The 26664-nt window shown below is 44.2% G+C and overlaps 1 protein-coding gene across 5 annotated transcripts in view; it reads right to left on the bottom strand.

Moving 5' to 3' along the window:
- Positions 1–26664, bottom strand: part of dbn1 (drebrin 1) — a 102493-nt gene that overhangs the window by 9045 nt on the left and 66784 nt on the right. For 2 of the 5 annotated variants that reach the window (XM_014137985.3, XM_014137982.3), the window contains exons 2-12: positions 21634–21689; positions 18921–19033; positions 15822–15911; positions 13315–13464; positions 8566–8643; positions 7696–7847; positions 7548–7605; positions 6588–6644; positions 6085–6199; positions 4823–4951; positions 1905–2018 (exon numbers count right to left, since the gene is read on the bottom strand). In XM_014137985.3, coding sequence (XP_013993460.1) covers positions 1905–2018; positions 4823–4951; positions 6085–6199; positions 6588–6644; positions 7548–7605; positions 7696–7847; positions 8566–8643; positions 13315–13464; positions 15822–15911; positions 18921–19033; positions 21634–21689 — 1112 coding nt within the window. The remainder of the gene's footprint in view (positions 1–1904; positions 2019–4822; positions 4952–6084; positions 6200–6587; positions 6645–7547; positions 7606–7695; positions 7848–8565; positions 8644–13314; positions 13465–15821; positions 15912–18920; positions 19034–21633; positions 21690–26664) is intronic. The other 3 variants (XM_045693554.2, XM_014137983.3, XM_014137986.3) reach the window with 2 other exon arrangements.

Genomic DNA, 26664 nt, shown 5'->3' with positions numbered 1-26664 from the left:
TCAGGTTTCCTCCAGACGTGACGCTTGGCATTCAGGCCAAAGTGTTCAATCTTGGTTTCATCAGACCAGAGAATCTTGTGTCACATGGTCTGAGAGTTAAGTTACCTTTTGGCAAACTCCAAGTGGGCTGTCATGTGCCTTATACTGAGACGTGGCTTCTGTCTGGCCACTCTACCGTAAAGGCCTGATTGGGGGAGTGCTGCAGAGATATTTGTCCTTCTGGAAGGTTCTCCCATCTCCACAGAGGAACTCTGGAGCTCTGTCAGAGTGACCATCGGGTTCTTGGTCACCTCCCTGACCAAGGCCATTGTCTCCGGATTGCTCAGTTTGACCGGGCGGCCAGCTCTAGGAAGAGTCTTGGTGGTTCCAAACTTCTTCCTTTTAAGAATTATGGAGGCCACTGTGTTCTTGGGGACATTCAATGCTGTTTTGGTACCCTTCCCCCAGATCTGTGCCTCGACACAATCATGTCTCGGAGCTCTACGGACAATTCCTTCGACCTCATTGCTTGGTTTTTGCTCTGACATGCACTGTCTACTGTGGGACTTTATATAGACAGGTGTGTGCCTTTCCAAATCATGTCCAATAAATTGAATTTACCATAGGTGGACTCCAATCAAGTTGCAGACACATCTCAAGGATGATCAGTGGAAACAGGATGCACCGGAGATCAATTTCTACTCTCATAGCAAAGGGGCTGAATACTTATGTAAATAAGGTCTCTCTTTTTTTAGTTTTAATAGATTTGCAAACATTTCTAAAAACCTGTTTTCGCTTCAATATGGGGTATTGTGTGTAGATTGCTGAGAATTGTTTATTTTTTTTAAATCAATTTTAGAATAAGGCTGTAACTTAACTAAATGTGGAAAAAGTCAAGGGGTCTGAATACTTTCCCGAAGGCACTGGAGAGGGGGGATACCGCCACCCCAGCTCTGCAGATTTTGCTGTGAAGAGACAGAATCATTAGATAATTTGTTTTAGTACTGTCCATATGTAGCTTGTTTTTGGTCACAGGTCCAGGAATGGCTGAAGAATTTAAACATTTACCTGGAGCTAACTGCAAATAGCACTGCTGGGGGATTTGAAAAGTCACACTCAATCGATCGATAATATAATAATACTCTTAGCAAAATAAATTGCTTTCATTTACAATCTGTAGAAACTATGAGAATAGAAAGGTTCAGAACTTTTGTGAAACATCACAGCACGGTTGAAATATATATGGCAAATAGAAATCAAAAGTGGATAATGGTCAGAGATAGATGGGAGGGGTTCAGAGACAGATGGGAGGGGTTCAGAGACAGATGGGAGGGGTTGAGTGGAGCTGAAGGATGGGACTAAAAACAAACAAAAGATAACCATTGTAAAATGTACAGCGCATTCATTCAGAAAGCCTTATTTTAAAATGGATTACATCATTCTTTTTTTTCATCAATCTACACACAATACCCATAGTCTACAGTATATGTATCAGAGTGCCACTGGGGCCTAGACATGAGCAGGGGAAGCCCAGCCATCTGTGAAGGCAAATGAGGCCTGGGCAAACACACAGTCCCAGTGTGTGTGTGGGTGTGTGTGTTTTTGTATGGGATAAATGATAGTCAGGCTGTATCACAACCAGCTGTGATTGGGAGTCCCATAGGGCGGAGCACAATTGGCCCAGCGTTGTCCGGATTAGGGTTTGGGTGGGGTAGGCCGTCATTGTAAATAAGAATTTGTTCTTAACTGACTTGTCTAGTTAAATAATGGTAAAAAAAAAAATGCCGCCAGGGCTCTCAATAGTTTTAAATGCTAACATTAACCATGTACAAAGTAGCCTGTAGCAACATAATCAAACAGAAATCAACTATTTATGTCCTTGTTAGGCCCTCAGGCCCCAGTATAACAACTCTGTCCAGTCTTACCCCACTCGTTCCGGCTGTCGTCCTCTGCCTCCTGGATGGGTGTGGTGACTATTTTAGGGATAGGCGTTGGGGACGTCCCCATGCTGTGGTCTGAGCTCCCTTCATCATCACCATCTGGAGGAAGGTCAGACAACACACATTGAGAGGGAAGACCTCCACAACTTCCCAACATCACCATTGTGCAATACCTTCACTCACAATCAAAATGACACCTAACATTCAAATCACCAACACAATAAAAATACAGCACTACCCCACAGTCAAAAGCACATTCAAAAATGTTACCAAACAACCAAATACTAAACACAGTCAAAATGCCACCACAAAATCACATAATGAACACAATAAGCACAATCAGGCTAGCCTGAACATTGAATTCAATTTCACACTGGAGATGACAACGGTGTAGTTATTCATTTCAATAGCGACGGTGTAGTTATTCATTTCAATAGCGACGGTGTAGTTATTCATGTCAATAGAACGGTGCAACAGCAGCTGTATATCTGCTAAAGCACAAATGCAGCTGGGGATGAGATCATGTGACGCATGGGTGACATCACTGGCGGCGGTGAAGCGAGGGTCCTTCCCAGCAGGCATTTGTGCATATAGCTGTAAGTAAGCAGCAGCAACAGTGATATTCCCATGCATGCATGAGCTGCAGCAACAGTTACTCCATAAGGGCTATATCTTCTCTCCTCTACAATACACGGCCTTCCATCAGTACTGTAGGTAGAAGTTGCCCCTAACCACTGAGACAGGTCAGACATCCGATGATTATGATTAGCACAGAGCTGATCCTAGATCTGTGCTTAGGGGCGTCCTTCAACACCTCGGGCAAAAAGACCGTCAGATCTTCATGGTGATGTTGTCTTGATCTAAACAATGAATTCACCTGAGAGCAGCAGTACTGTGGAGGATTACCTTTGTTTTTTGTCGTGACTGATATAGCCATGCCCCGGTATACATTGTGGATGTGTGTCTTGTCCATCAAAATGACACGAAGTGATTTGTGGATAAATCTGTTTTTGAGTCAGCTAGTGATTCTCTGTAATGCACATTGCAAAGAATGACCTGGGAGATTTGACCTGAGGAGGGCGAATCTCGATGACAAATAATTAATATCCATTCAACGAATAAAACAGGTCATTATACAGGCTGATACACCAAACACAATTCCCTTCAATTCAGACCAGGAACTGCGGACACAGTAACAGAACGTGCTCGTGATTACTAAGAGACAAAGCACCAACAAACCATTGATAATGACCAACATCGCTGTGACTGGGAGCAACAGGACATAAAGATGACTGACTGTACATGACTGGTGATGATATACAGTGACTACAGCATCTTGCTTGGGTGGGGTTCCCACTTCACCACTAATCTAGGGGTCTTTAAATACTAAGAGAAGAGAGGATAGGATATTGTCCCGTCCTCATCAAAGCTGAACCATTTATAAACACAGTTTCAATTTAAGGGGGGCAATATTTTGCATGCAGAGGTGAAAAGTACAGGCTGAATTTCATGGTGGTATAGGAATCCATTTGCAGGAAAACTTTTATGACATATCTAGGGTGTTGGGTCTAGTAAGAACTAGTTGGAACTGGTTGGCCACCCTCACCAGAGCTGCCTTCACAGACAGACCACACAACATTAAGAATGACACAGTACAGTTCCAGTACAATACTCCACATAGGTCAGAGGTAACATCCATAACGGTCACACAGGGCCCACAACACAAGCCCAGAGACCACAGGCAACACAAATGAACGAGCAGCTCGACGACGACATACACACACACACAGTCACAGGTCATAGTTCAGGAGGTACGCGAGGTATGTGTGTACGGGCGGAGCATCACAGTCCAAGAGTAGCATGAGAGCAGAAACAGGGTAGGGAGAAGGGGGTAAAGGTGGACACGAAGTGAGATCACCAAAACAAGTAATGAAGCATGGAACCTACTGTTTGCAGGTTTGGATAATTCTCCTCCTCTCCTCCAGGTGAAAGCCTGCCCGATAGGGTTTACTATGACTAGTCCCCTAACCATACTACCATCCCCACAACCCCTGGATAAAAGATCAGACCTCAGCGGACAACATATAAACATTGCGACCAGGAGGAATAATGGAGTAAACATCATTGGCATGAAGGGGATGGAAGACTTGAAGCCGTTGACAAGATAGTGTGTTAGTACTAAGATTCATTTGTGATTGGATATAGAAGATGCAATAGTAGGCAGATCTAAGGGCCATGATCAACACAGCTCTTCATCAAGGGGGCTCCCGAGTGGAGCAGCGGTCTAAGGCACTGATTTTCAGTGTTGTTGTATGTGTCGAACTGCTTTGCTTTATCTTGGCCAGGCCGCAGTTGTAAATGAGAACTTGTTCTCAACTAGCCTAACCGGTTAAATAAAGGTTAAATAAATAAATACAATTAAAAATACATTAAAAAAAAAAAAATCAGCAAGACAACTAAAAGCACACTGCATCAGAGTGGGAGTGCAGAGAAAGAGGCCAAACCAGGAGCGTGCTGACTGACTGAGACAGCCTGTAATGGGATCTGTCATCACACTGGGACGACTTTTAGCACAGGGCACCGTGGGTTTTAGCACACTGCACAGCCACCCATCTCCTACAGACAGTCACAACATGGTTCACTTTACCATGGGTATCTATATCACATGCTCACCAAGGACTCAAAATAGAATAGAGCATGTCAGGCCCAGGTTAGCTAACAGTAGTGCTGAGCTAGCGGGGGTGAGAAAGGATGGGGTAGGAGAGAGGCCGTGTTTGCAACAGCAGCTTTAGGGTGGGGTTCGTGGTGAAGGATTGGGGGTGAGTGTCCTCTACTGTGGTCCTGTGAGGGTGGGTGGGGGGGTCTCCATGTCCTCCCTGCTCCTCCTCCTGTCCAGTACCTACCGGGTGCAGCGGGCTGCAGCCTCGCATGAGGTGGGGTGCAGAGGGGGGGCGGACTGGGCTCACTGGGACTGTGCTGCTGCTTCAAGAACGGGCTGTCCAAACGGCCTGGTAACGGGCTGTCCAAACGGCCTGACAAAAGACAGGGCCCAGGGCGACACACACACACACACACACACACACACACACGGAGCGACACACATACAGACGCAGGGAGGACAAGAAAAGACAGGGAGAGAGTGAGAGAGACAGAGGAGAGAGAGAGAGAGCGAGAGACAGGGCAGAGTAGGAGGAAGACAGGAAGGAGAAAGTCATGATAAAACGAGATAAGGCCCAAGAGGATCCCCGTGAGAAGTGAAGGATTGTGGGGGAATGGGCATGGTCCCATATAAACCCATTAGTGAGGAGAGAAGAGGAGACACCCAAGAGAGGTTCCGGAGGAAGAACAGAGGGAGACACCAGAGGAATAAAACGTACGGATGGATGAATGGAGAGACAGACGACAAGACAAATAGACGCACAACCATGAATCAAACCAAAGAAGTGAGGTCAAAGAGAGAAAGGAAGAGAGAGTGGTTAGTGTGATAATGACACACTGTGGACAAAGTAGTGATGTAGTAGAAATGAGAAGCACTGTTTTTTTGAAGTTGTTATCTTTGTCTCCCTGTTCTTCTGCACCAAGCTCATTAATGATGGAGAAAGGAACTGAACATGGATTCTGTTCAGTATCTTCAGATGGACTTGGAATGCACACAGCGGCTATGGTCCATTATGAAAATATGCTGTTGCTTGTAGACAAAAACAGATTGTTTCAGGGAGATTCTTTGGTTGCTTGGGTTTGCAGGTGGACAGGAGTCTTCTTCAGTATGGAGACCCTCACTGAGTCAGGCACTTCTTCCTGTTTCCATTTAGCTCCACCTGGCTCCTTTGAGCCACTTGTTATCCGTTTCTATGTAGTCTGCAAGGGAACACCACTAGAGAATCTGTCTCTCTTCTTCCATCTTCATCTGTCTTCAACTGGATTACTCCTCATCTTCATCTGAATTCTACTCCAACTGTTCTCCTGGCTTCCAGATCTCTGTGGGATATCCAGGTGTCTGGGTCTAAAGGGCTCTGTCCACTACCAGTGATAACAGACACACTGGGGGCACACAGTACAGTACAGGCACTTGGCAGGTGACGAGGTGAATGACAAGACGAATGGTGGTTTTGGTGACCCAAAGACATCCACCCACCCTCCCTCCCTCCCTCTCCTCTGGTCTTACCGGCCCTGTGGATAGAGACAGGAGAGAAGTCCACACCAGTGGTCACAGCCTTCTCTTTCTGCTTAAAGAACTCCCTGGGATTGTCCGCCCGCTGGGCAATCAGGGCTTTCGCCTCCTGTCAACAAACAGACATACAGTACAACATTAGACAACTAGAACACACACACCCCTGTGATACACTCACATCACAAGGGCACACACACCTCACACAGCATTTCTCTTACACAGAGTCAGAGACACATATCCTAGTGTAGCCTGTTGTCCCACTAACACAGATCCAAAACCCAGGAGTACTACTGTCACAATGACACATATACAGGCCATGAGTCTAAGATATAATGTGCTTTACTCTCGGTCTCATCTTACCAACACTGGAGAGAAGTGGGACACACAATCTTATATCATGGCAAAGTAAAGCAGGCTATATTACAACACAATCAGTCATTTCAGTGACAGTGTGTTTTGTAGTAGCAGTGTTTGTATGCTATGTTTTTTCAACCCACCTCCACTTCAGTCTCCTTCTTCTCTTTCTCCAGATCCTCATAGCTAGGTTCTGCTGTCTGCAGAGAGCGAGAGAGCACAGGAAAGACAGAGATACAAGGAGAAACAGTATAAAGTTTCTATCTTCTACATCTATCCAGCAGGGGGCAGCAGAGCCTACATGTTTAAATCACAGCGATGTCATCCACCACTAGCAGGATTGCAGTATGATTGTCTGGAAACAACAATACAGAAGCATAAAAGATGTCTACCATTTCATACAACCACATTAGTACATAATTACGTTCTCACTGCATGGCAGCCATCACAGAAACACAGACATAAGCAGGCATTCTCAGGGTTCTGAAAACAGAAGTATTGTTTTTGCAGGAAGTGATTCTTAAAATAACAGTGGCTATAGCGGAATGGTAAGAGGAAGGAGATAAGTGAAAACATTGTGGGACCCAATATTTGGAGAATAAATCTTGTTTCATGTTGTGTCAGTGTTAAAATATTCATGTTGATGCTACAATTGAATTAAAGCTGGATTTAAAAAAAAAATAGGAAATGTAATTCTTGATTCTTCTTAATTTTTCTCCCCAGACAATATCAAGGATTCATGACTTGTCTCAAAATTAGATCAGAAATTAACTCTAAAAGCAGACTGCCTCTTTCAGTGATGTGGAGTAACTAAGGCAAGACCCTCTTTGGCACAGAACAAAGAATATGCATACAGTAGTCTGTTACTATACACACACACACACACACTTTCTTAAAGAGTACAAATACTGGCCATGGCTCTTACTACAGTATGAATTCAGGAAGTAAACGTAAATACATATATTTTCAATGACCTCTCAATAAACTGTGGATTAAAAGATGTCAAAAGTTTAAGAAAATATATATATATATATTTTTTTTTTATTACTTCCTGAATTGACAGCCTTCAATTCAAATTGACCCCAGCCCTGAAACACACTTACTATGAGGGGCTGGTTCCGTGTCCTCTCTTTGGCCTCCTCTTCCTCTTGCATCTTCTTTCTGCTCCACACACACACAAAGTTACCACATGGACCAATCACAAGAGTTTACAGTGATACTTCACATTACCCATAAGACACGGCGGCCCACCTGTGTTCCTCAATTTGCCTCTCCCTTTCGCGGTACCTCTTCTCTCTATCCTCTTGCTCCTTCCTTTCCAGCTCCATTCTCTCCTCCTCAAAGCGTTGCCTCTCCTCCGCAACCTTCTTCCTCTCCTCCTCCTTTCTCAACTCTTCTTCACGCTGGTACACACAAAGAACCAATAAATATATTGTATTATTTGTTTAATAATTCAATAACTGTGCTGGAGTCTGGTGTAGCGGTCTAAGCTTCCGACTTCCGGACCACATATGCCTCCTCGGCGACTGGGGTTTGAGCCCCTCTGTACCCTCTCCACATCGGTCTCCCTATCTGTACTGACATCTGTCCTGTCAAACAATCAAATATTTAATAAAAAAATTATCTAAATACTTCAATAATCCCTTTGAATTAGTAACTACATCATAAAACATCAAAGACTGAAATGCAAAACAGAACATTTGGCTTTGGTCCTTCTATTGAGAGGAAGCTAAATCAACAGGCAATTTATAAATGGAAATCTACTCAGATAAAGTTGCATTTCAGAGTTGAGTCTAACTTGCAGAGGGCAAAGCCACCCCCTCACAATTATTCAAATTCAAATAACCTAAAGGACAGACAGCAGTTGATGTGGCCAGTGGCAATGCTTCAGGAAGGGGGACATGGTTTGACTTTGTTTTGATCCTACTCCTACACACACTCAAATTGAAACCGCTATTCATGCCATCACTACTAGTCTGAGGAAAAGGTAGAGGGAAAAAAGACAAACGAATAACACTGCTGCTGCTCTTGTCTCCAGAGTCCTTGTTCCAGTCAAACCCCCCTCCCTCTTCCATCCCGCTTTTCCATCCTCCTGACAGTTGGAATCATGTTCTTTCATACCTTGGCTTGCTCCCAGAATTCCTCTCTATTGATCTTCTTCATCTCGATCTCTGCGTTGGTCTTGGTGTACACGGTGCCCTGAACATTCGTCCAATAGAGAAAGAGCAGAGGGAAACAGGAAGTGGTCGGTTACACCCATTCGTCAAAGATCCATGGCACAGTTCTGTGCCCTCCAAATCCTATTCCACCCCACCACCCTGTAACCAACAGGGTCAGACTAGACATAGTGTCATATTTCTGTTCCACACACACCATATCACTTATTGTACGCCACTACCTGGATATGAATTATATTAGTTATACAACTTCAATCTATATCACGTATAACGGGGGGAGTATCAGACCGTTTACATTAAGAGCAAAGAAAGCACTAAGTGATTTATGATTCAGATAGGGGTTCAAGTACAGGCTGTACTATTCTCTCTAAGGTGAGGGCCTTAAAAGGTACAGTGCCTTCAGAAAGTATTTGTACCCTCTGACATTTTTCACACTTTGTTCTGTTACAGCCTGAATTCAACATTGATTAAATTGACACACAATACCCCATAATGACAGTGAAAACATGTTTAGAAATGTTTGCAAATTTATTGAACATGAAATACAGATACATTCAGAAAAAAAGAAACGTCCCTTTTTCAGGACCCTGTCTTTCAAAGATAATTCATAAAAATCCAAATAACTTCACAGATATTCATTGTAAAGGGTTTAAACACTGTTTCCCATGCTTGTTCAATGAACCATAAACAATTAATGAACATGCACCTGTGGAACGATCGTTAAGACACTAACAGCTTACAGACAGTAGGCAATTTAGGTCAGTTATGAAAACTTAGGATACTAAAGAGGCCTTTCTACAGACTCTGAAAAACACGAAAATAAAGATGCCCAGGGTCCCTGCTCATCTATGTGAACGTGCCTTAGGCATGCTGCAAGGAGGCATGAGGACTGTAGATGTGGCCAGGGCAATACATTGCAATGTCCATACTGTGAGACGCCTAAGACAGCGCTACAGGGAGACAGGACGGACAGCTGATCGTCCTCGCAGTGACAGACCACGTGTAACAACACCTGCACAGGATCGGTACAACCGAACATCACACCTGCGGGACAGGTACAGGATGGCAACAACAACTGCCCGAGATACACCAGGAACACACACCAGGAACGCACAATCCCTCCATAAGTGGTTAGACTGTCCGCAATAGGCCGAGAGAGGCTGGACTGAGGGGTTGTACGCCTGTTGTAAAGCAGGTCCTCACCAGATATCACCGGCAACGTCGTCACCTATGGGCACAAACCCACCGTCGCTGGACCAGACAGAACTGGCAAAAAGTGCTCTTCACTGATGAGTCGCGGTTTTGTCACACCTGGGGTGATGGTCGGATTCTCGTTTATCGTCGAAGGAATGAGCGTTACACCGAGGCCTGTACTCTGGAGCGGGATCGATTTGAAGGTGGAAGGTCCGTCATGGTCTGGGGCGGTGTGTCACAGCCTCATCGGACTGAGCTTGTTGTCATTGCAGGCAATCTCAACGCTGTGCATTACAGGGAAGACATCCTCCTCCCTCATGTGGTACCCTTCCTGCAGGCTCATCCTGACATCACCCTCCAGCATGTTCTGTGCGTGATTTCCTGCAAGACAGGAATGTCAGTGTTCTGCCATGGCCAGCGAAGAGCCCGGATCTCAATCCCATTGAGCACGTCTAGGACCTGTTGGATCGGAGGGTGAGGGCTAGGGCAATTCCCCCCAGAAATGTCTTGGTGGAAGAGTGGGGTAACATCTCACAGCAAGAACTGGCAAATCTGGTGCAGTCCATGAGGAGGAGATAGATGCACTGCAGTACTTAATGCAGCTGGTGGCCACACTAGATACTGACTGTTACTTTGGATTTTGACCGCCCCTTTGTTCAGAGACACATTATTCCATTTCTGTAAGTCACATGTCTGTGGAACTTGTTCAGTTTATGTCTCAGTTGTTGAATCTTATGTTGATACAAATATTTACACGTTAAGTTTCATGAAAATAAACACAGTTGACAGTGAGAGGACGTTTCTTTTTTTGCTCAGTTTATATCTCATTTCCATACGTATTCAACCACGAGTCAATACTTTGGAGAAGTGTAGAAGAGCCTTTCTGGGTCTCTAAGAGCTTTGTACACCAGGATTGTACAACATTTGCACATTCTTTTTTAAATTCCTCAAGCTCTGTCAAGTTGGTTGTTGATCATCGCTAGAGAGCCATTTTCAAGTCTTCCCATAGATTTTCAAGACGATTTAAGTCAAAACTTTAACTAGGCCACTCAGGAACATTCAATGTCATCTTGTAAGCAACTCCAGTGGATATTTGGTCTCGTCTTTTAGGTTATTGTCCTGCTGAAAGGTGAATTTATCTCCCAGTGCTTGTTGGAAATCAGACTGAACCAGGTTTAGGTTTTGCCTGTGCTTACCTCTATTCACTTACTTTTTATTCAAAAAAACTCCCTAGTCTTTGCCGATGACAAGCATACCCATAACATGATGCAGCCACCATCAGGCATAAAAATATGAAGAGTGGTACTCAGCAATGTGTTTATTGGATTTGCCCCAAACATAACACTTCGTATTCAGGACATAAAGTTCATTTCTTTGCCACATTTTTTGCAGTTATACTTTTGTGCCTTATAGCAAACAGGATGCATGTTTTGGAATATTTTTTATTCTGTACAGACTTCATTCTTTTCACTCTGTCATTTAGGTTAGTATTGTGGAGTAACTACAATGTTTTTGATCCATCCTCCATTTTCTCCCATCACATCCATTAAAGTCTGCAACTGTTTTAAAGTCCCCATTGGCCTCATGGTGAAATCCGAGTGGTTTCCTTCCTCTCTGGCAACTGAGTTAGGAAAGACGCCTGTATATTTGTAGTGACTGGATGTATAGATACACCATTCAAAGTGTAATTAATAACTTCACCATGCTCAAAGGGATATTCAATGTCAGCTTTTTTTTGTACCCATCTACCAATAGGTACCCTTCTTTGTGAAGCATTGGAAAACCTCCCTGGACTTTGTGGTTGAATCTGTGTTTGAAATTCACTGTTTGACTGATGGACCTTACAGATAATTGTATGTGTGGGATACAGAGATGAGGTAGTCATAAAAAAAATCATGTTAAACACTATTATTGCACACAGAGTGAGTCCATGCAACTCATTATGTGACTTTTTAAGCACATTTTTACTCCTGCTTTTTTTTCAGCTTTTTATTTTTTATTAAATTTGTAAAAATGTCTGAAAACATAACAATTACACTTTTACATTATGGGGTACTGTGTGTGTAGGCCAGTGACAAAATATAGATGTTATCAATTTTAAATTCAGGCTGTAAAATGTGGAAAAAGTGAATACTTCCTGAAGGTACTGTGGATCCACAAGGTAGCCTGTTCAAAAGTCCCCAGTGTGACACTTTAAGCATGTTGAATACTAGAACCGCCTTTCCCATTGTAAAAAACAAATGATCTAGTGCATTTTGTTAGTGTCATCTCAACCTTCAAGCTCTAGTTATTTGCTTCAACATGTGGTCATGTTTTGCCAACATTATCAGAATGTAATGCATCTTTAGTGTAGCGGCTAGCCTAACGTACTACTTCAGTTGTGCCCAGATAAACAGAGAGAGAATGAGGAAGGAGCCTGCTAGCTGTCCAGCTGAGTGACTCATTCCTTATTAACCCTCTGACACACAGTAAGGCCTATTGTCTCAGTTCCTAAACATTAACAATGCCTGGCTCTCAGAGGTCCGTTCCAACGCTTTCTCTCCCTCCTGCTTTTCTCTCCCTCTCTGAGTCTCTCCCTCCGTCGTCTCCCTCTCTGAGTCTCTCCCTCCGTCGTCTCCCTCTCTGAGTCTCTCCCTCCGTCGTCTCCCTCTCTGAGTCTCTCCCTCCGTCGTCTCCCTCTCTGAATCTCTCCCTCCGTCGTCTCCCTCTCTGAATCTCTCCCTCCGTCGTCTCCCTCTGAGTCTCTCCCTCCCTCTCCCCCACTCTCTCCTCTAAAATAGTAACATGGCTGTAGCCTTGTGACACACATCACACTAATAGAGAGCTCGAGGGCCTCCCGAGTGGGACTGCGGTCTAAAGGCAATGCATCGGTGTTACTACAGATCCGGGTTCGATCCCGGGCTGTGTTGCAGCCGGCCCCGACTGGGAGACCCATGAGGTGGCGCACAATTGGCCCAGCCTCGTCGGGGTTAGGGGAGGGTTTGGCTGGCCGAGATGTCCTTGTCCTATCACGCTCTAGCAACTCCTGGGCACATGCACGCTGACCCGGTCACCAGTTGGACAGTGTTTCCTCCAACACATTGGTGCGAATGGCTTCCGGGTTAAGTGAGCAGTGTGCCAAGAAGCAGTGCGGCTTGGCAGGATCGTGTTTAGGAGGACGCATGGCTCTCGACCGTCGCCTCTCCCGAGTCCGTATGGGAGTTGCAGCGATGGGACAAGACTAACTACCAATTGGATACCACGAAATTGGGTAGAAAAAGGGAATTTATTTTAACCTCTGTCGTAACACCTGCTCCCCTCTCCTGCCAGACTGTCACGCTTTCCCTTAAACCCATATCTACTCCTTCAATAACGCTCTCCCTCTCCATCTATCCCTCCACCAACTCTCTCTCCATCCTTCTAATCCACCTCTCTCCTTATAGCTCTCCATCTTATCCTCCATCTCTCCACCATCACCCCACCTCCTATCCACCCCCCCATCCCTCCCCCTCTCTTGTACCACTCCAAGCTCTCCGTTCTCCTCCTCTCTGGTTCTCAGACGGCTGAGGACGGGGCTGGCCACCGAAGCCGTCCCATTGGTCAGTCTCTGTCCAATGGCGGATGGTTCGATGTCATCCATGGTGCTGGCATTGATGATGATGTTGACTCCCTGCGGGCAGAAAAGCAAAAAACGCCTCTTCAATGGCCTCTTCCCCTTTAAATTGATTGTGTGAGATGGTATCCCACGGTAACAGGAGCAAGATCCCAGGGGTTCTATTAGTGTCAGACTACAGGGCACAGGCCTCCTCTGCAACCTTTGATTGGGGAAACACACACACGCCAGCTTTAGAGCCACAGAACACATGGCTGGAAGGATAAAATTGGTTATGTCATGGAGAGAAAAGGGAGAAATAGAGCATGGGATGCAAGAGAGAGGGAAAGAGAGGTCAACAGAGAGGGAAAGAGGTCAACATAGAGAGGGAAGAGAGGTCAAGAGAGAGAGAGGGAAAGAGAGGTCAAGAGAGAGAGAGGGAAAGAGAGATCAAGAGAAAGAGAGGTCAAGAGAGGTCAAGAGGGGTGAGGGAGAAATGCATATGTGCCCCATGCCAGACTGTTGATCGAAGCTAAAAGACATCAAACATCCAACAGTGTTTAATATCATGCACATATACACTGAGTGTACAAAAGATTAGGAACACCTTCCTAACATTGAGTTGCACCCCCTTTTGCCCTCAGAACAGCCTCAACTTGTCAGGGCATGGAGTACAAGGTGTCGAAAGTGTTCCACAAGGATGCTGGCCCATGTTGACTCCAATGCTTCCCGCCGTTGTGTCAAGTTGGCTGGATGTCCTTTGGGTGTTGGACCATTCTTGACACACACAGGAAACTGTTGAGTGTGAAAAACCCAGCAGCGTTAAAGTTCTTCACCAACTCAAACCAGTGCGCCTGGCACCTACTACCATACCCCGTTCAAAGGCACTTCAATATTTCGCTTGCCCATTCACCCTCTGAATGGCACACATACACAATGTCTCAATTGTCTACACCCCTTCATCTACACTGATTGAAGTGGATTTAACAGGTGACATCAATAAGGGATCATTGCTTTCACCTGGTCAGTCTCTGTCATGGAAAGAGCAGGTGTTCCTAATGTTTTGTACGCTCAGTCGTGTTCCCAGAAACCGGAGTAATATAGAAGACACACAGATCAAAATGGCTGTTGTGTGTGGGAGTGAGAATGATGCTGTGGGGATCCTGTTGTGTGTGCATAAGGATGATATCTGAGACAGGATAAACCATACACACGTCTGCCTGTGTGTGTGTAAATGTGTGTATGTGCGAGCCTGTCTCCATGTGTGTCCTGCCTGCCTGTGTTTGTGTCTCCCAGCTAACTGAAGCCTTTTCAACCAACTAATCCCACATTAAATCGAAGGCCAGGGCCGTCAGTGTGAGCAAGCAGATGGCCACGTTAAGGTGAAGGTGACAGACACTTCACATCAATTGACTGAGGCTGGCTAGCCAGGATTCCTCCAGCTCCATGGCCTTCACAGTCAGGAGAAAGACTCTGCTCTTTATCTCCATCTCTCTTTCATATATATATATATATATAAATATATATAAAAAAGAGAGATGGAGATAAAGAGCAGAGTCTTTCTCCTGACTGTGAAGGCCATGGAGCTGGAGGAATCCTGGCTAGCCATGATTCATATTAGAGATCTCTTTCAAAAGAGAGATCTATATATATATATATATTTTAAAATCATTATTTAACTAGGCAAGTCAGTTAAGAACAAATTCTTATTTACAATGATGGCCTGCCGGGGAACAGTGGGTCAACTGCCTTGTTCAGGGGCAGAATGACAGGTTTTTACCTTGTCAGCACGGGATTCGATCCAGCAACCTTTCGGTTACTGGCCCAACGCTCGAACCACTAGGCTACCTGCCGCCCCAATTATTCAGGAGACACCGCGGATAAAAAGGCAGAAAGAATTGTCATTTATCTGTCTCCTACCGCCGAGCACCTTGTTCACAATAACATTAGAGAGTGCTGTGTTAGTCATCCATACATATACACACACATAACCTCTACTGATCCTGTGGGCGGACCAGTGGAATCGCTCCAATACCCAGAATGACTGAGCTGAATCTCAACAGGAAGCTAAAATGGCCCTAGGCCTCTGCTCTGGCTGGGCTGGTAGATGCCAGTAGAGTCTTTCTCTCCATATTTTAGATCCAAGTCATTAAAAGAGCATCACTGAAGGACCCTGGAGGAGAATCTAGGCCCATATTCATAATGACGAGGAAATCGGTTAGCTTTTTTACATTATAATTCATAAGATTATGGACAGGGGGACCTGATCCAAGATCAGCACTCCTACTCTGAGACACTTTAAACAAAACGGGTGCAGAGAAGCAGATGGCATTCATCAGACATCAAATATATTTTAATTTAGTAATCCAGGGAAGTTTTAATAAACAGTTTCAACAATGTGTCTTAGAGAGTCTTAGAGTAGCAGTTGGGTTTACCTCAGTGAGACTGACCTGGAAAAACTCTGCAATGTTAGCCACATGGCTGGCACACTGACACTTCCTTGCATCAGGCACATCCTCACCAACCTGGGAGAGGAGAAAAGGAGAGGACAGGAGAGGAGAAGAGAACAGAGAGGGAGAGGAGAAAAGGAGAGGACAGAGAGGGAGAGGAGAGGAGAGGAGAAGAGGAGAGGACAGAGAGGGAGAGGAGAGGAGAGGAGAAAAGGAGAGGACAGAGAGGGAGAGGAGAGGACAGAGAGGGAGAGGACAGAGAGGGGAGAGGAGAGGACAGAGAGGGGAGAGGGGAGGACAGAGAGGGGAGGGAGAGGGAGAGGGAGAGGACAGAGAGGGAAATGGGGGAAGACAGGAAAGGCAGGTTAGCTTCTGTGTTACCCATTTCAAGGATACAATCTTCATCATCAATAAATCAATCAAAGTAACCACATTGAAAGGATTTGATGGTCTCGATCAAGTGTATAACGTCTTGTGTGTTTAAGGACTCAAGAGACAATTGTATTCAACTTTAAATTGGTGTCTTTATGTTTCATTTTTCCAGTAGTAAATGTATGAAGCGTTGTTCCTCAAAAGGAAAATTCCTGGTAGGATGACATTATCATGGCCTTTTGAAAACAACGGTAAATATACACAATGGCCACTGATTACATAAAACGAATAGTGGAACAGCAATCATCCATAAAAACACATGGCTACTGATTTGGTACTGCTGCTACAGAATTATCAAATACAATAATTGGTCAAATAACACCAATTTCAGGGCTATTCACCTAGTTAATCAAACATCTCTGGAGAACTGCTCTAAATACTTCACTATTAAATCACATGTCAGAACGTATAAGGACAACAAGAAACAACACATTTTCAGTTTCCTGTTTGAGGGGAGTTGATGGGCGACTGCAGTGCCTGAGAACTACAAGGAACCCAAATGAAGGGTTGAAATAATGAACAAGATACCCTCACTGTAGGGCCATTCGAACTTCTCTCCTGCTTTCTCCCTCCCTTCATCCCAATTTTCTATTGTGACAAATACATTATAACATTTGCTGTATACTTATCCCATGCAGTTTAGTCCAATCTTCATGCATGAGTGCTTCATACTGTATTTGGTATGAGTTAGCTACAATGTCACAATGTAAAGGGTTTTGATTTGAGGAAAGCACTAGCTACTGCAAATTTAAATCCTGATTGTCATTCTGCTGTGTGCTACAGTATATGGGTCAGTGCAGAGCAGAGTGGTGAGAGGTGCTGTGATAGAGACCAGTAGCCAGAGGGGATGTCTGGGCCTGCCACAAGGATATGGACAGATAGCCCATTAGGCTGTCTCAGACTGCCTGAGCTCCTATTCCTCTAAGCTTCACTCTGGTAGGAGGGAGGGCTTGGGCCATCAGAGAGAAAGCATGTGTAACACAACACATACAGTGTATACCCATAAACAGAGATGCACATACAGTATCAGTCAAAAGTTTGGACACACCTACTCATTCAAGAGTTTCTTTATTTTTACTATTTTCTACATTGTAGAATAATAGTGAAGACATAACACATATGGAATCATGTAGTAAACAAAAAAGTGTTACACAAATCAAAATATATTTTATATTTGAGATTCTTCAAAGTAGCCACCCTTTGCCTTGATGACAGCTTTGCACACTTGGCATTCTCTCAACCAGCTTCACCTGGAATGCTTTTCTAACAGTCTTAAAGGAGTTCCCGATATATGCTGAGCACTTATTGGCTGTTTTTCCTTCACTCTGCAGTCCAACTCATCCCAAACCATCTCAATTGGGTTGAGGTCGGGTGATAGTGGAGGCCAGATCATCTGATGAAGCACTCCATCACTCTCCTTCTTGGTCAAATAGCCCTTACACAGCCTGAAGGTGTGTTGGGTCATTGTCCTGTTGAAAAACAAATGATAATCCCACTAAATTCAAACCAGATGGGATGCCAAGCTGGTTAAGTAGGTCTTGAATTAAAAGAAAAAAAAAAAAAAAAAGAAAAAAAAAGAGGCTGGAGGTTGGTTCACAAAGACACAGAGGTTGGAACCAAAAATGTCTAACTTTGACTCATTTGACGTGTTTCTTGGCCCAAGCAAGTCTTCTTATTATTGGTGTCCTTTAGTAGTGGTTTCTTTGCAGCAAAGGCCTGATTCACGCAGTCTCCTCTGAACAGTTGATGTTGAGAAGTGTCTGCTACTTGAACTCTGTGAGGCTGCAATTTCTGAGGCTGGTAATTCTAATGAATTCATCCTCTGCAGCAAAGGTAACTCTGGGTCTTCCTTTCCTGTGGCGGTCCTCATGAGAGCCAGTTTCATCATGGCGCTTGATGGGTTTTGCAACTGCACTTGAATAGATTTTCGAAGTTCTTGACATTTTCCGTATTGACTGACCTTCATGTCTTAAAGTAATGGACTGTCGTTTCTCTTTGCTTATTTGAGCTGTTCTTGCCATAATATGGACTTGGTCTTTTACCAAATAGGGTTATCTTCTGTAAACCACCCCTACCTTGTCACAACACAACTGATTGGCTCAAACGCATTAAGGAAAGAAATTCCACAAATGAACTCTTAACAAGGCAAACCTGTTAATTGAAATGCATTCCAGGTGACTACCTCATGAAGCTGGTTGAGATAATTCCAAGAGTGTGCAAAGCTGTCATCAAGGAAAAGGGTGGCTAGTTTGAAAAATCTCAAATATAAATTATATTTGGATTTGTTTCACACTTTTTTGGTCACTACATGATTCCATATGTGTTATTTCATAGTTTTGATGTCTTCACTACTACTCTACAATGTCGAAAACAGTAAAAATAAAGAAAAATGTGTAGGTGTCCAAACTTTTGACTGGTACTGTATACTGTACACATTTATAGACATATACTGACCAAAAATATAATGCTACTCTGTTTATCATATATCCTGATGCCTAGTCACCTTACCTGTATACATATCTACCTCCATCACTCCAGTATCCCTGCACATTGTAAACATGGTACTGGAACTGAATGACGCCATATGCTTACTTTTTCGTGTTCTTTTTTCTTATTTTGATTTATTGTGAAACACATAAACACACGACTCACCCAGTTGATGAGGACGTAGCGCGGCAGTGAGGCCGTGGGCTCCTTCAGGCTGCAGAAGCCGTACATGACCCTGCCATTGTCGAAGGTTACTGTGATCTCCGGTAGACCTCCAGCTAGGGGAGGAGGTGGAAGAGGAGGTAGAGGGAGGAATAGTAGGAAGGGAGGAATAGGAGAACAAAAAATAGATGGAGAGGTGCAGGATTTCCACAAAAATCACACCAATACCACTATCCAGGCTGACCTGTTACCCTCTAACCCAGTCCCTGCCCTCCACATTATGTTCCCCAGTGACTCACACTTCAGTGCTATACTGCTCCAGGCAGAGGCAGCTCTCTGCCCTATATGATCCTCACTGTTACCATCCAATGGAATCATTTAATAGCGATAGTTCTGGCTGATTGGTGGGCAGATGCATGTCCTCCATGACTTACACTGAGGAGAGCTGCAGTCTGGAAGTATGGCAGGCTTAAGTCCACTGAGAAAAGGCAACCTCCAGTCAACTGTAGCAATGCACTGTTGAAATATTAAAATCTCATCTATGGTAAAGGTATTGAGATGGCGAGGCAGCTGACTGTGTGAAGTGGGGTGGGGGTGTGGAGTGCAGACACACACCTGCGTCTTTCACAGGGTCATGATGCGACGCCACACTCACACCTGACTACTCTTACGCAAGTAAACAGAGCTGCCACCAACAGCATCACACACTCTCAAACATACCCCAAAGCCTATCTGTCGAATCAGTGTGAGGCCTCACTGGTCCAGCCCGCCCACTCCACCTACTGTACACCAATAGGATGACTGATGGTCTGCCTCTCCTCAAACATGGCAATAAATCATACTCTGTCTGTCTGTCTGTGTGTGTGTGTGTGTGTGTGTGTGTGTGTGTGTGTGTGTGTGTGTGTGTGTGTGTGTGTGTGTGTGTGTGTGTGTGTGTGTGTGTGTGTGTGTGTGTGCACGCGTTTAGAAGCCTCCGCCAGGGATAACAGTAGATCTCAGAAGACAAGGCCAACCTAGCATCTCTCCCAGACATAATTAACAGAGCAGTGAGAGGAAAGCACCAGGTACTGTTCTGTGTATCTGAGATATGGAACACTTTCATTAACAGGCATAATAACTAACTAATGAAATAAATGATTATGGCATTCCTAATGGAATAGTTATCATCTTAACACCAAAAACAATGGCTGGCTGTCACTTTCAATGGAGGCCTCAAAGCTAATAAGCATGCCCTCTACTGCCACATTTCTCCTCCAGACAAAGGGTCACTATTAGTCAATTGCAGGCTCTTTCCCCAAGCCCTTTACACCCGTACACGGGTTGATAATGGCAGATTTTGGTACTGATAAGGGCCTAAATTGGATCGCAGTGGCTGTATATGCAATACATTTTCTTTTAATTTAGAATCAAGTCAGTTAAAAACGAATTCTTATTTTCAATGACTGCCTAGGAACAGTGGGTTAACTGCCTTGTTCAGGGGCAGAACGACAGATTTTTTACCTCGTCAGCTCGGGGATCCGATCTTGCAACCTTACGGTTACTAGTCCAACGCTCTAACCACTAGGCTAACTGCCGCCCCATGATGTCAGAGCTCAGGCTGTGTGCTTCACAGCACCGTATGGGTTTTGACTCACAGATGTTCTGAACTTGAGCACCGCACACGACAAGAAGTTGCCCCATCCCTCCCCCTAATTGGGCAACTTTGCGTATTTGTTGTTGTCTGACTGAGGTTAATGCTGTAAATTAAGGGGACTCGATGTATTTTGAAAGATGAGACGTTGAGGATTATAATAAATCCCACTTTAATGTCATACAAGCAAGCCAAACACCCGTGAGTCCAAATGTGCACTTCACATTTTGATGTCATAAAACTCCTATCATATACAGTATCAATGTTTATGATCACTATGTTTGATGTACAGTTACAAGATGACATGGCATCATACCCTGGGTTGTTTTGAACAGAATGAGCCCGTTTGTCTATTGTGAAGATTTTCCACAGAACAAGTACCCAAATGCACTCATGAGTCCTTTCTATGAGCACCAAAATTACGATCTGTTTCTCTGAACTGCCTTGTGAAAGCCTAACACTAAGATTGTATTTTATAACTTAGCTAGTCATTTTGGCAAGAGAACAAGCTGCTGGTAGTGATGTGCAGTTCGCAAACAATGTTATTTTTGAACTTTTTTTTCAAGTGTCATCATTTTTCTGAGTGACTCGTTCATTTCTGTTGTTCATTTGACCTGCTGTGACTCATTCATTTTAGTCGTTCCTTTGACCGCAATGAATCTACAACAGGATTAATATGCGCTCCTCTGGCTATCTGCTTTCAGTAATTGCACTAACGCTAGTTAGTATTTACTCACGAAACCACCTCTAACTTCCTTCATACTGGACACAGACATAAAAATGGTATCCACGAGTTCATCTGACTCTGGGAAAGTAGATAATTGACAAAATCCCGAAGTATCCCTTTAAAAACCTGCTGTATGTAAAATATTGTGTGCTATAGCTTGGAAAATAAATAAATGTGACTGGATGACAACATAATGATGTTTCAAACATTAGGGCTGTTTTCCTAAATAACTTAAATTTGCGTCATGTTTTGTTTCCTTTCCACGATACTAACGAGTATCGCGTTACTAGTATCACCCCGGCCCCACATTTAAGAGTGTAGATGGATGGATGGTCGAATATATGGTAGATTTAGCTTACCTCCTGATGATGCCAGTGTCAAATCATTGCTGTTGTCCTCATATGCGTACAGGGCCCTGCAGGAGGGAAACAGAGAGAAAGACCGTCAGACATAGAAACCAGAACAATACAGCACCAAAACATCCCAGCCATATACTCTTTTTGACCAGCGCTTGCTCCAGTATGTTTGTTTCACATTCATACTGTCATAACTTGAAAGAAAGGAGGTACAGAGAGATGAACAAAGAGATAAAAAAGGAGAAATGCCAGTACAAGGACAAGTTGCAACAGACACCATCACAGGGAGACTCTTTGTCTGCCTGGCTGGGCATTAAGAATATGGCAAACGCCACCTTTAAAGGAAGGCAACATCTCGAACCCTGCCCGGACGAGAGGGTGCTGCTCTCTACAGCCAATGAACTAACCTAGTTCTTCACCCGCTTTGAAACAAGGGGCGGCCCCGCTCCCCCAGCCTGTCTGGAGGAGGACGTCATGGCAACCAAGAGTGCACTTGTCATCAATGAGGAAGTCGTACATTGAGTGTTCAAAAGCACTGGAGCATGAAAGAGCTTGGGGTCTGATAACACAAGTGGTTGTGTCCTGGTGTCGGTTCCCAGGGTGCCACCTGATCAAATATACTGACGACACTGCTCCTCGAAGGGGATGAGACCGAGCACGGACCGCCTCTAAATTATGACTAAATCTAAAACTCTGAAAATAACAAAAAACAAAGGACATGGTGATTGACTTTCGAAGGAACTCTACCATGCACACACCATCACTGATAAAAGGTGAGCCCATTGAAATAGTGGAGAAGTACAAATACCTTAGGCTAGTCATTCACAACAAGCTGTCCTGGGATCAGTGTACTGATGCTAATTTTATGAAAGGCCAACAGTGACTATTTCCTACTGCACTTTTTTTTTATGTTGACCTAACCATCATGGTTCTCTTTTAGAAATCATTCATTGAGAGCATTTTGTCCTACCGCTTGACCTACTGGTTATCAAGGTCGCACAGAAAAATAGGTTGGGCAAGATAGTCAGGACGTAGTCAGGAAAATTCATGGGCAGCAACAAGAACGGTCATCTCTCTACCAGGGCAGAGCCCTCCAGAAGGCGAATAAAATACCGATTGACTCTTCCTACCCACTACTTTCAGCTCCTTCCCTCTGGCCACAGGTACAGACTACCTAGAGAAAAAAGAAATAGGGCCAAGTACTCATTTATTCCAAATGCAATTCTACAACTTAACAAAATGTTGGACAAATTGCACTTTAGAATGTGCAATGCAGCCTGTTTTGACATTTTTATTATGAAATTGCACTTACCCAACCTACTTGCTTGTAAACATCCTTTGCCATTTGTTGTGATTTATTATATATATATTTTATTATTATAATAAAAAATATATATATTGCCTCTGAGGACATTAAAGTTTACTGAATCGTAATCTGTAACTACATGAGCCAAGGGAAGAACAGGGCTAGGGCACGAGGTGGAACTCTTCACACCTGGTCACAGGTGCTGTTAGCGCCGAGAAGTGGAGAGGAGAAGAGAGAGAACGGCATCACCGTTTTACTATGTTAAGTAGGATGTTAAAGCCTGGAGTGATTAACTAGATTTAGAAAGAGAATCCCATGTCAACTCACACTGCTGCTTTTACGGCAGTAGATAGACATACACTCCAGCTAAACTGCCGGGATTATTGTTCCCATTCCCTGAGAGGAGATAGAGCCATAGAATTCATTCTCTGAATAGAGCCACGAGGTGAGACTAATACCCCAAATTCTGTACAGACTCCTCAGATACTGACTGTGTCTTCACTGTCTAATACTTTGATTTGTGGGTAATCTCTACTGCAGGAACGTTGAGGGAAACAACAAATTCTCCCTCAACGTGGGCAAGACAATGGAGGTTATTGTGGACTACAGGAAACGGAGGGTCCGAACACACCGCCATTCACATCGACTTGGCTGTAGTGGAGCGGGTCGAGAGCTTCAAGTTCCTCACCGTCCACATCACTAAGGACCTATCATGGTCCAAACACACCAAAACAATCGTGAAGACGGCACGACAACGCTTCTTCCCCCTCAAGAGGCTGAAAAGATTTGGCATGGGTCCCCAGATCATCAAAAAGTTCTACAGCTGCACCGTCTTGATCGGCTGCATCACCGCTTGGTATGGTAACTGCTTGGCATCTGACCGCAAGGCGCTACAGAGGGTAGTGCATATGGCCCAGTACATTACTGGGGCCGAACTCCCTGCCATCCAGGACCTCTATACCAGGCGGTATTAGAGGAAGGCCCTAAAAATTGTCAAAACTCCAGCCACCCAAGTCATAGACTGTTCTCTCTGCTACCGCACAGCAAGCAGTACCAAGACTGAGACCAAAAGGCTCCTGAACAGCTTCTACCCCCAAGCCATGAGAACGCTGAACTGTTAATCAAAATGGCTAACCAAACTATTTACATTGACCCCCTTTATTATTATTATTAGTGTTGATGTTTTTTGCACTGACTCTATGCACACTCACTGGACTCCACCCACACACGCCCACAACACATACACATGGAAATTAATGCCACACAGACACTTTCACACGCTGCTGCTACTGTTTATTATATACGTCCTGATTGCCTAGTCCCTTTTAACTCTACCTACATGTAAACTCAGCAACAACAAAAAAAGGTCCTCTCACTGTCAACTGCGCTTATTTTCAGCAAACTTAACATGTGTAAATATTTGTATGAACATAACAAGATAAAACAACAGACAAACTGAACAAGTCCCACAGACATGTGAGTAACAGAAATTGAATAATGTGTCCCTGAACAATGGGGGGAACAAAATCCAAAGTAACAGTCAGTATCTGGTGTGGCCACCAGCTGCATTAACCTGTTGGGGCTAGGGGGCAGTATTTGCACGGCCGGATAAAAAACGTACCCGATTTAATCTGGTTATTACTCCTGCCCAGTAACTACAATATGCATATAATTATTGGCTTTGGATAGAACACACCCTAAAGTTTCTAAAACTGTTTGAATGGTGTCTGTGAGCATAACAGAACTCATTTGGCAGGCCAAAACCTGAGAAGATTCCTTACAGGAAGTGGCCTGTCTGACAATTTCTTGCCCTCCTTGATCATCTCTAACAAATACAGGGGATCTCTGGCATGACGTGACACATCCTACGGCTCCCATGGGCTCTCAGAAGGCGGGAAAAAGCTGAACGATGTAATTCCATCCCCAGGCTGAAACACATTAGCGCGTTTGGCAAGTGCTCTATCAGAGGGCCATTAGACCGAGGCTCGTGCATGAGGGGATAGCATGCTTTTACTTTCACTCTCTTTGTAATAAAAACCGATTTCCCGGTCGGAATATTATCGCTTTTTTACAAGAAAAATGGCATAAAAATTGATTTTAAACAGCGGTTGACATGCTTCGAAGTACGGTAATGGAATATTTACAAATTTTGTGTCACGAAATGCGCCATGCTCGTCACCCTTATTTAGCCTTTCGGATAGCGTCTTGAACGCACGAACAAAACGCCGCTATTTGGATATAACAATGGATTATTTGGGACCAAACCAACATTTGTTATTGAAGTAGAAGTCCTGGGAGTGCATTCTGATGAAGAACAGCAAAGGTAATAACATTTTTCTTATAGTAAATCTGACTTTGGTGAATGCTAAACTTGCTGGGTGTCTAAATAGCTAGCCCTGTGATGCCGGGCTATCTACTGAGAATATTGCAAAATGTGCTTTCACCGAAAAGCTATTTTAAAATCGGACATATCGAGTGCATAGAGGAGTTCTGTATCTATAATTCTTAAAATAATTGTTATGCTTTTTGTGAACGTTTATCGTGAGTAATTTAGTAAATTCACCGGCAGTGTTCAGTGGGAATGCTAGTCACATGCTAGTCACATGCTAATGTAAAAAGCTGGTTTTTGATATAAATATGAACTTGCTAAAACAAAACATGCATGTATTGTATAACATAATGTCCTAGGGTTGTCATCTGATGAAGATCAAAGGTTAGTGCTGCATTTAGCTGTGGTTTGGGTTTATGTGACATTATATGCTAGCTTGAAAAATGGGTGTCTGATTATTTCTGGCTGGGTACTCTGCTGACATAATCTAATGTTTTGCTTTCGTTGTAAAGCCTTTTTGAAATCGGACAGTGTGGTTAGATTAACGAGAGTCTTGTCTTTAAAATGGTGTAAAATAGTCATATGTTTCAAAAATTTAAGTTTTTGCATTTTTTAGGTATTTGAATATCGCGCCACGGGATTACACTGGCTGTTGAGTAGGTGGGACGCTTGCGTCCCACCTAGCCCATAGAGGTTAAGTACTGCAATGCAGCTCCTCCTCATGGACTGCACCAGATTTGCCAGTTCTTGCTGTGAGATGTTAACCCACTCTTCCACCAAGGCATCTGCAAGTTCCCGGACATTTCTGGGGGAATGGTCCTAGCCCTCACCCTTCGATCCAACAGGTCCCAGATGTGCTCAATGGGATTGAGATCCGGGCTCTTCGCTGGCCATGGCAGAACACTGACATTCCAGTCTTGCAGGAAATCACGCACAGAACGAGCAGTATGGCTGGTGGCATTGTCATGCTGGAGGGTGATGTCAGGATGAGCCTGCAGGAAGGGTACCACATGAGGATGTCTTCCCTGTAACGCACAGCGTTGAGATTGCCTGCAACGACAACAAGCTCAGTCCGATGATGCTGTGACACACCGCCCCAGACCATGACAGACCCTCCACCTTCAAGTTGATCCCACTCCAGAGTACAGGCCTCGGTGTAACGCTCATTCCTTCGACGATAGACGAGAATCCAACCATCACCCCTGGTGAGACAAAACCGCGACTCGTCAGTGAAGAGCACTTTTTGCCAGTCCTGTCTGGTCCAGCGACGGTGGGTTTGTGCCCATAGGCAACGTTTTTGCCGGTGATGTCTGGTAAGGAACTGCCTTACAACAGGCCTACAAGCCCTCAGTCCAGCCTCTCTCAGCCTATTGTGGACAGTCTGAGCACTGATGGAGGG

The sequence above is a fragment of the Salmo salar genome, chromosome 13 (genome assembly GCF_965601325.2).
Source record: "Salmo salar chromosome 13, fSalSal1, whole genome shotgun sequence".
NCBI lineage: Eukaryota > Metazoa > Chordata > Actinopteri > Salmoniformes > Salmonidae > Salmo > Salmo salar.
This window is presented reverse-complemented; position numbering and strand designations above follow the sequence as displayed.